The sequence below is a fragment of the Silene latifolia genome, chromosome 6, assembly GCF_048544455.1.
Source record: "Silene latifolia isolate original U9 population chromosome 6, ASM4854445v1, whole genome shotgun sequence".
Lineage (NCBI taxonomy): Eukaryota > Viridiplantae > Streptophyta > Magnoliopsida > Caryophyllales > Caryophyllaceae > Silene > Silene latifolia.
In genome coordinates this window covers 7,823,669-7,834,571 of record NC_133531.1, presented here as the reverse complement: position 1 = coordinate 7,834,571, position 10,903 = coordinate 7,823,669, and the positions used below count along the sequence as shown (strand labels likewise).

The 10,903-nt window shown below is 39.9% G+C and overlaps 1 protein-coding gene across 1 annotated transcript; it reads left to right on the top strand.

Moving 5' to 3' along the window:
* Positions 1-2,247: 2,247 nt before the first annotated feature.
* On the top strand, positions 2,248-3,318 carry LOC141587463 (uncharacterized). Its single transcript, XM_074408946.1, has one exon. The coding sequence runs from the start codon at positions 2,248-2,250 to the stop codon at positions 3,316-3,318; it is 1,071 nt and encodes a 356-aa protein (XP_074265047.1).
* Positions 3,319-10,903: the final 7,585 nt, after the last annotated feature.

Genomic DNA, 10,903 nt, shown 5'->3' with positions numbered 1-10,903 from the left:
TCTATTGCAATCAATAAGTGTTTACACTTATGATAAACATCACAAGGTTGCAATATGATATTGACTACCCGAGTGTGATGTCGACATTTGTCGTATGAGTTATTCTTAACTCACCTTGTACATTGTTATATCCAAACGAGTTGTAGAGACAATTGAACCCCGTTAAAGTGAACATGGATTAACATTGTTTTTGCCCATAGTTACTTATATGAGGTGACGTCTCGAAGTGACTAGAGTGTGAGGCGATTGATGGCAAGTTCAAGTGCCATAGAGTCATATGAGATGACTAGTCGATCACATAGGCAGATTGTTAAGGAACTTCCTGTCGGGCCTAATGACCGCTTATAGAGTTCTGGCAAATTTATATAGCCTGGTCGTGGCGAGAGCTACTATAGTATTCAAATGAGTCGATTCTTTTGACTAAAGACTATTCACCTAAGATGGCACAGTTTGATTAACTTTGATTTGTGTTACTACGACCTTCGTAAATGGGGTCAAATGGGCATATTTTGGGTTATGATGGTCGTGGCTAGTCGAAGGGAATGAGTGCGATAGGAATTGTCCACCCCTAGTCGGGGTTATAACAATATCTCGGGGCCACTCGAGGAGTAATGAATCGAAATTCGTGTACCCACGCTCGGATGGCATCCGAGTGGATAAATCCGGTCAATCGCTTATTCTCCGGATCGAGGAAACCACTCTCGATATGATCACTTGCAAGTACGACCTGAAAGACACCTTGCATTGAGTGGGAGATAGTAATAGGACAAGAGAATTGGTGACGCACACTTGTCGAGAACAAGTGGGAGATTGTTGGAATATGTGTCCTCCGACAATAATGCGATCACGATAGTTGATCATGATGATCACATGTTTAAGTCTCATTAAAATGAATACAATTGGGAAGTAATATTGTTATTCTTGTCAACTCGGTCAACATATATCGGTAATGATTGGTTGACTAGAGTTTGACATTATTGTCGTGTGACGGTGGTGATCGATTGACCCCTAGGTCATACCTAAAGGGCAATACTCTTAATTGATTATTTAATTAATCGTATAATGTTACGAGTTAATTGAATTACTTGAAAATTGACGGACGATTTTGGAAGTAAAATTTACGTATCAAATTGAAATGTGATTAAATGAGATACGGTCTGAGTAATTGAATTGTATCATTACTCGGATGAAATTAATTGTTTAAAGAAACAATCGGAATTGAATAAATTATTATAAATACAATCTGTTGTGATTTATAAATTGGTAAAATTTTTGGCACAAGTAATTATGAAATTACTAAGTCGATTTTGTATATGACGTATTTTTATTAATACGTTGATTTTTAATATGATAAAAATACATAAACAAATATATGTGACATGTGACATGTAACAAATAGACAATTGACAAAAATAATATGGACACCATATTAAGCAAAGGGCCGAAAATAAGAAGGATTTTTAGCTAATTATAAGTTGTTTATAATTAGTGGAAAACACAATGATTAAAAGAAAACCTAGCCATGCAAGCCTATTGTTCCTTGTGAAGAACAATTTCTCCATGCATTGGCTCCCATTTTTCTCTCCTCTTACACGGTTTTGGGGAAGCAAATGCCATCATTGTTTTTCTTATAATTTTACCTAATAACACTAAAATGTTTTAGTGTGTATTCATTCTAATTCACTCATCCAAAATATAGTTTTAGAGAGAATCAAAATCCTCCCTTTTATCTCTCTAAAAACCGAAATAGTATAAGAGTTTATAAATATTTTGGTTCCATTTTTCTACCTTGATTAATATTATAACTAGTATTTGTAATATTAATTTAATTAAGAGAAGCCTTGGGTATAAAGCATAGGGAGAGATCTTACACTTAGATCTTTGTTCTTCCATTGGAATAGCTCAAGAACAAGAAGAGATAGGTGATCTCTCTTGTGCCCTAATAGCCGAAATCCATTTTGTAAGGACATGATTTCTCCTCTATTTATATTATTGTTTGCATGCATAAGATCCGTTTTAATTTTATGACAAATTATTTAGACATATAAGAGTATGTTTTATGTATATGAATCTACATTTCCTTCAGTTAGAGGGAATGGGGACGAATGGAGGATAACGGGATTCTATGGTTGGGCCGCGGTGGCTGAGCGCCATCTGTCTTGGGATTTGTTGCGGTTGCTTCACAGGCAGAATGAGCTACCTTGGGTGTGCTTGGGCGACTTCAATGAAATACTCTTCTCCACGGAAATGAAGGGGGGTAGCCGACCCCAACGGCAAATGAATAATTTCCATAAAGCAGTAGATGAATGTGGTTTACGTGATGTGCCTTGGGAAGGGTATAACTTTTCATTTGATAACGGACAAGTTGGTGACGCGAATAGACAATGCATGTTGGATAGGGCCATGTGCACAGCTCCGTGGATAGAGTTGTTTCCTTATGCAAAGCTGATCTATATGAGCCGCGAATGGTCAGATCACGCTCCAATTAAACTCGTGCTCAACAGGCGAGAGGTTGGGATGGTGATGTCTCGGCCTTTCCGTTTCGAACAAGTTTGGGTGGGGGAGGCAGGTTGTTTGGAGGCGGTGGAACGTGGGGTGGCTCGGGGAGGTGGGGATTTGGGTGGAATGTTGAATGAGTGCATGATGGAGCTGCAGAAGTGGAAAAAATTCAATATTAGAAAGGTTGGCCGCATGATCCAGAGGAAAAGAAATCAAATAGCAAAGCTCAATGAGGGGATTAGGACAGAGGAGACGGTGAAGAGGCGCAAGAAATTAGTAGCGGAAGTGGCTGAGCTTAACCGTCAAGAGGAGCAATACTGGCGCCAAAGATCGCGGGCTTTGTGGCTCAAAGATGGGGACCGAAATACTAAGTTCTTTCACTTGAGGGCAGGGGAACGGAAGCGGAAAAATCATATCCATAAATTAATCGATGATACTGGAGTTGTGAGGGAAGGCAATGAGGCGATAGCTTGTGTCGCTAATGATTACTTTAGGTCCCTGTTTTCGACTTCAAATCCGGGAGCTGCTGATGATGTTCTCGTGGGGCTAGAGGGGCGGGTAACAGCGGAAATGAATGGAGTGCTTAGGCGAGAGTTCGAAGAGCATGAGGTGATCGAGGCCCTTAATCAAATGAATCCTCTTAAAGCGCCGGGTCCAGATGGCATGAATGGGCTGTTCTATCAGACATATTGGAGCATAATTGGCCCGGAGGTGATACGGACTGTTTTGAGCATTCTTCGTGGTAATCGATCTCCGGAGGAATTTAATAAAACTAATATTGTTCTCATTCCTAAGAAGAAGGCACCGGATAAAATTTGAGACTTTCGACCGATCAGCTTGTGTAATGTGGTTTATAAGCTAGTTTCGAAGGTCTTGGCGAATAGATTGAAGATTTTTCTGGGGGAGATTGTCTCTGAAAACCAGAGTGCCTTTACGCCGGGGAGAGCAATAACAGACAACATTCTTATAGCCTTCGAAATGTTTCATTATATGAAGAATGCAAGACAAACAGAGGGATTTATGGCGATCAAATTAGACATGGCTAAAGCCCACGATATGGTGGAATGGTCTTTTCTAAGGCGGGTTTTGGATGTCATGGGTTTTGATGCGGGATGGACGGAACGGGTAATGGCATGTGTTACGTCCGTATCATTTTCGGTTCTTATAAACGGCCATCCGACTGAGGAATTCCAACCTTCGAGAGGTATACGACAAGGGGACCCGTTGTCGCCTTATCTTTTTATCCTATGTGCGGAAGCCTTGTCTAATATGATGAGAAGAGCTGTTGAGCGAGAAGCGATCCATGGGGTGCGTATTGCGAATTCTGCCCCGGTAATCTCACACCTTTTGTTTGCCGACGATTCCATATTTTTTGTTAAGGCCACGGTTCAGAAAGCTGGTGCGGTTAAAAATTTGTTGAGACGATATGAGGAAGCGTCGGGGCAGCTGGTAAATTTGGATAAGACCACGATTTCCTTTAGCAAAGGTGTGAGGAGACAGAGGCGTGACGAGATTGTTGATACGCTGGGTATCGTGGAAGTTGAAGAGCAGGAGAGATATTTAGGCCTTCCGACTGTTGTTGGGCGCTCGAAGAAGAACATTACCGATATTTTACGTGATAAACTTAGCAAAAGACTCAATGGTTGGCGCGGGAAATCCTTGTCTAGGGCTGGTAAGGAGGTTCTCATAAAGGCGATTGCCAATTCACTCCCTACCTATGCGATGAGTGTGTTTAAAATTCCTGCGAACTTTTGCGAGGTTATCCGTTCGATGGTAACGAGTTTCTGGTGGAGCCATGAAGAGGGGAAGAGAGGAATGGCCTGGGTGTCTTGGCGAAAGATGTGCTTTCCGAAGTGCAAGGGAGGCATGGGGTTTAAGGATTTCCGTCTTTTTAACCTTGCGTTGCTTGGCAAGCAAGCGTGGAGGCTCGTGGTCAACCCGGACTCTTTATGGGCTAAAGTGATGAAGGCGAGGTATTTTCCGACTTGTGATTTTTTGGCAACTCAGCTCGGGTATAACCCAAGTTATACCTGGAGGGGGATTTTTGAAGCTCGATTAGTCCTGCAAAAGGGTCTGCGAAGAAGGGTGGGGGATGGACTGACAACGAAAGTTTGGGGGGGATGCTTGGGTTCCGGGAACTCAAACGGGTCGGATTATTTCACCATGCCCGTTAGGAGATGAAAACCTGCGAGTAGCTGATCTCCTTGATGGAAATGGAGCGTGGCGAGGTGAGGCGATTGCTGCTCGTTTTCTACCTTTTGAGGGAGAACGCATCATGAACATCCGGGTAAGCCCAAATGCCCCAGCTGATTCGTGGTATTGGGAGGCTGAACGTGACGGGGATTATACGGCGAGGTCTGCGTATAGGTGCCTTGCAGGGGAGTCACTCGATATGGGGGATACCTCTAATTGGGAAAGGGAGAAATGGCTTTGGAATAGGATGTGGAAGGTCCCGGTCTGGCCCCGCGTGAAACTCTTCTTCTGGCAGATGTGCAACGAGGCATTGGCAACGAGAGCAAACATAGCCGCTCGAGTTGGAGGTGAGTCTTCTTTATGCCCTTTGTGCAATTCCCATGTTGAGTCAAGTATACATTTATTTAATTCTTGTCGAGTCTCGAGTCGTGTCTGGGACGGGTTGGGCTTGTGCTGTGATGACGAGGTGAGGGGTGATGGAGGCAGTGTGCGGGACTGGATTGAGGCGTGCTGGAAGGAGATGGGTGTAACACCCCGGTTTATGAAGGAGCCTTTAGCAAGACATTCCCTAATAAACCGGACTGTTACCATCTCGGTTTCCCGAGGTAGTGAATAACAAAGTAAAACAATACCAAGGTACTTTAAATTAAAACTTAACGATTACGTGTTTATTACAAATTATCCAACTAATACTTAATATAAGATAAATACAACCCACAACGGAAAATAAAATAAGTGATAAAATCTTCTATGTGGTCTAGACTTCTAGGTAGATTGGCCAAGTCCTCACGCATCCCATAGCTCCCAAGTCAGCTAATCTTTAGTACCTGTCAAATCTGCTCCCCATTATGGTTCATCACAGGTGTTCACGAATACACAGGGTCAACCACGAGGTTGAGTAGGGAAAACAATGAAACAATAAATATGATATGCATGCTCCTCCGACACCTCCATCTCCATCTCAGCACATATCTCATATCTCATACCCCGGACAACCCAGCCATACCGATCCCCGGTAGACTATAAATATCGACCGAAGTCGATCTGCCAGCTCAACAGCTGAGGACACCAGGGCAAGTCCTGCAGAACCCGCCTGGGCCTTATCACAACATCACATCGTATCTCAACATCGTCACCACCACATCATCCCCCAACTCCAATGCATATGAAATGCTCAACAGTAATTAATGCAATGCAATATGTATATAATTCACTGAACTGATAAATCATAAAGTCATGCCAGTTACCCGATGTTGTGATATCATACTCAATACGATCAAATCAGTCAATCACCTTTCCGAATATAAATGATAACGTAAATCAACAATCAGGAATCAAGTCAACACAATTCAACAATGACGATAATAAGACAAGTGTATTTCCCTACCTCAAGTGCCAGCAAATCCAATTAAGCAGTTAAGCAGTCCAATGGCCGGATGCCCAATAATATTTCATCACGAAATCGCTCTCTGAAAGATAAATAATGATAACAATTACTTCACTATTCCCGTTCCCAAGATAGAGGGTTATTTAATGATAGAACTTCCTAAAAATGGAAACTTTCCCGATATAGTAATTTTCTATTTCAACAAACCCGATTCAAAACCCGACTTGAATTATTTAACTGACTCGGAAATTAAATTGGATAATTAATATGATAATTAAATGAATTATAAGATTAAAAGAATCCGAATCAAACATTGAACAACTCAACAATCCCGACTCAAACCCGCCTCTACTTATTTTAATGTACTCGGGAATTAACTCCAATAAATTATTTAGAAGACTCGGGGATTAATTAAATAAATTATGAATACGACTCATTACGAATACAACGATTACACTATGAAAAACCCGCTTCTAAACCAAAACAGCCCGTCATCGCACTACCCCCCCCCTTCACACGCACTCACGCACCACCACGCACCACCTCACCACCGTGTCAACCACCAGACCAGTCCCCCACTTCAACCCAGCCATCAACAACCAACCCCACCACCTGGTCGATCGCAAGGCGAGTCGAACCAGGGCTGCCAACCTGGCCGGTTCACCACCGCGCATCCCCAAACACCTCCTTTTCTCCCCTGACCACCGCCACAACCAACAACCATTAACTATTCTATCACCACCATTCAGCTCGCCGCCAACCCACGAACACGGACACCACAAAGACCACCGTTTCGACCTCCCCCTAGTCCACGGTGGTGCCACCCAAAACCCACCTGTCTAAACTCCCCTGAAAACCCGTGTAATAACCCGTTTCTACCACCCATGTCGCTGCTGCCTTTTTCCGCCATTATCACCACCAACAACCACCCTAAACACCACCCATACACTCGCCCCTTACCACCCATTACCAATACCCTGCCAACAACTACCCTAGACGCCATTATAAGACACGAAACAACCCACCAAAACCCGACATTAAACGAAACAGAGGAGACGTGTTGAATGCTTACCTTTCCGCCACCATAACAGCCACCACGGCCGCCTAAGAACGTCGACGACCACCCCTAGCCCTTCCTTGCTGCACTGACGATACCCACGCTCTCTCTCTCTCCCTCGAATTGCGTGAAGATGGGGATTGGTGTTGCTGAAATGAGGGTGGCGGGTTGAGGGAGTAGGACGATTTGTGTTAGGGTAGGATTAGGTTAAACTTAGATTAAAATTAGGTTACATGGTAAATGGGCAAATGGGTTATAACATTTGGTAAATGGGTAAATGGGTTATAACATCTTGACCCGAAAATGCCACCTAAACTATAAACCCGATACATCTTACAACATGAATCAATTAATTACTTTTACGATACTACTAAATAATAATATCTCGCTCAAATAAAATACGGGGTATTACAGTCTTCCCCCCTTAAAATGAACTTCGTCCCGAAGTTCGCTCCCGTACTCAAACATCAGAAGGGTATTGTATATCGTACATACGGACGTCACGCATTTCTCACACAGTTAACACACACTTTTGACACATCAATTAAACATAACAGGCGCGAAATGTTACATTCTGCCCTCCTAAAAAAATAAACTTCGTCCCGAAGTTTAACTCATCTTCACTTAACCCAAATAACTACAACTACTAACTACCTGAGAACACCATTGTATAACAACTAAATATTCATCTGAGAACACCGTCATCTTCCATCTAAATTCCGATCTCAACTCAAGTAACTCAATAACCATGGTCACACTGGATCGTAACATAACTCCCGTAGACATAACTTGGCACAAGGCCCCACAACTCAACACTAGTGGCCAATCTCAAACTCAATATCAATAGTTTAACTACGCTCTTCTTTTACGCCTCAACCAACTAACAGAAGTAAGAACAAAACATGTAGAACTCATTTGTATAGTTACCCCACAACGAAACATTAACTTGATCAAAACGACTATCTATCAATAAGTGCAACATACACATTAAGATTTTACAATCCAACCCGACTAGAAACATGGTTACGTCCTCGTAACCTTTGTCAACTTTCATATACATATGCAACAAAATCACTCTCAACCACGTGTAACAGGAAAGAACACAAGATAAGAGATTGCGCATTAACATTAAAGTCGAAACAAAGTTTTATTATGGAAATAACTAATTGTCAACAAGTAAAATTTATTACTAGCTCATGCTTAGCTTAAAAAAAACACAACATCAACCTAAAAGAATCAACAAGAAAGGAATCATGGTTTACACGGTTTCACAACTAAACAAATTTGATGATCAATTATAGACTATGAACGAGTGAGAGCAAAATCAACAAAACAATCTAAGAACTTCTCACAATTGTAAACATATCACAGAAATAGATCTACCACTACTATCTATCACAATCACAGGACCTTATTGACATGTCCGTACAACCATTTACTCACTCACTGGTTTAGGTCACGAATTAGGTCGATGAATTTAAGCAATCAACAACATACTCATAATTCGTATTTTAAATTATAAAAATTGTTTGCACGATATCAATTCTGAAAACATGTTTCCTAGTAAAAGTAACTACATATGATCTATGACAACAACAACATCACTTTCATATCCCACATATGTTTCATATCTTAGCAACCATATCATTCAATTGTGTCCAGCAACTTAGTATAATTCATTCTCAGCAAAACAAGAGATATTGTATAAATAGTTTAAACATATACATTTGCCATCATATACTTTGTAGAACACTAGCTATGATAAAAGATTAGCAACTTGAACACTTCTCTGATTTGCATGATTGAATAATTAGGCAACTCGTAGGCTCAATTAAATGTAACTATAATGACTATCATTTAAACCAACGCATATCATGTGAATCATCAAAAGAGTTATCCCATTATAATTGTCAACATAGTTGTCATAACAATCTTTATTATAATATAATTGATAGTAACGACTCGAGAATATAGATATGCCAATTGCCATGTTATATCAAACGGTTTCCTTTATATCACACCCATACAATTGCAAGAATCATTATAGCATTTTATGACAATATAATAACGAACATATTCAATAAGGAATAACAACATTGTTTATTATCATGTTATAGTTTTAGGTCCCACTGAAATAATTTAATGTGATGCAGGTAATAAATATAACTATTGGCACACAACTCATATGGAAGACATTAGAACTTAGATGCATCCTACCTGTGTGAACATTTAGACATACTCATTACTATCTTACATATGTAAACATTTAGACATAATTATTATAATTACCCATGCGAGTATATTGGAACAATCAAATTAACTTTAAACGCCATCAACTTTTACCAAGATATGACAACATAGTTTTATATTTATATATATATCCGACCACCATGCAAATATGATGAACATACTAGAGATATTACAACATGCCAAACATACATAAAATATGCAACAACTGGACTCGTTTAAAATATTTCACCCTTGATTAAGAATCAATTTAAGCTATCCAATTTTACTCACGCTATCATGCCAACAATGTTATCAACTAAGTTTTAATTTTTATCACTTGTGAAGATACATAACTACTGAACATGCGTGCTACTATCGTCACATAAAGCATTATAAATTTACATTACTAAGGCTCATGAATTTAATCAAACAACTGTATGAAACTCAACCTAGAACACACATTTACAAGTCATGTTTCACGTTGTAACTTTCAAAGATCACGAATAAATAACCGTTCGATTAAAACTTGATTCGTATTATTTTTATAAAACACGGAGAGTTAAAAACACATGGGAAAAAGAATTAGGTCTAAAGCACAAGAATTCCATTTTTAAAGAATTTTACAACTCAGCTGGTCCAAACAAACATGTGACAGCAATTGGTCCGAAACTTGGGTCAGTTTGCAAAATTTACCATTTAATATAGAAACATCAAGAATTTTCGTGGCTTAACAATTTGAAAACATATGCGAATCTTCTGATCGATGGAGTTGGAATTATGCAAAAATTATCAATACAATTTAAATGAGGATTTTTACAAAATCATTGGTCACAACATCACTGCACAGGAACTTCCTGACCACAGCCCACTAAAATATTTATTACTCCTAATCCGTATATCATATGAGCATGAAACCAATGCCAAATGAACACTAACTCACGAGGCTATCTCTCATAAGATTTTCATCCCTAGGCAATAAACAGAAAAGAAATGGCAGTAAGATCAAGTCGAGAGTAAAATCATACAACGTGTCTCAGCACTAGGTCATTCATTTTCTATGTTCCAAACTCTTACAACCATACTATCGATACTAACCCATCCTGACTTAAATCTCACCCTGTACTTACGTAAACATCTACCCCATAGAATTCTTTCGCATCTCGATCTACTCCGTACATCTAAATCACGATTGCTATGACTATAAACATGCAATTCAACAGTGTTTCTAATTACTATCACAATACTATACTAGCATGGCTTCGGGAGCACATAACCGCATATTACTAGGCATAATAGTACAATCAACACATCACTCAACATCCAACTAGGTAACTATCATCGACTCGCAATTATTTTCATACTCACGGCTACCACAACACTTCATTGATTATTAACCTGAACTTGAAAATTTTATTTCTCATTTCTACAACATCATATGCTCACGTCATCATTCATACAAAATACTTACCGTAGCGTTGTCCTGCAGAATGGTTAGAATATATTGGTCGCAAGGTATACATCACTCGATTATGCAATAA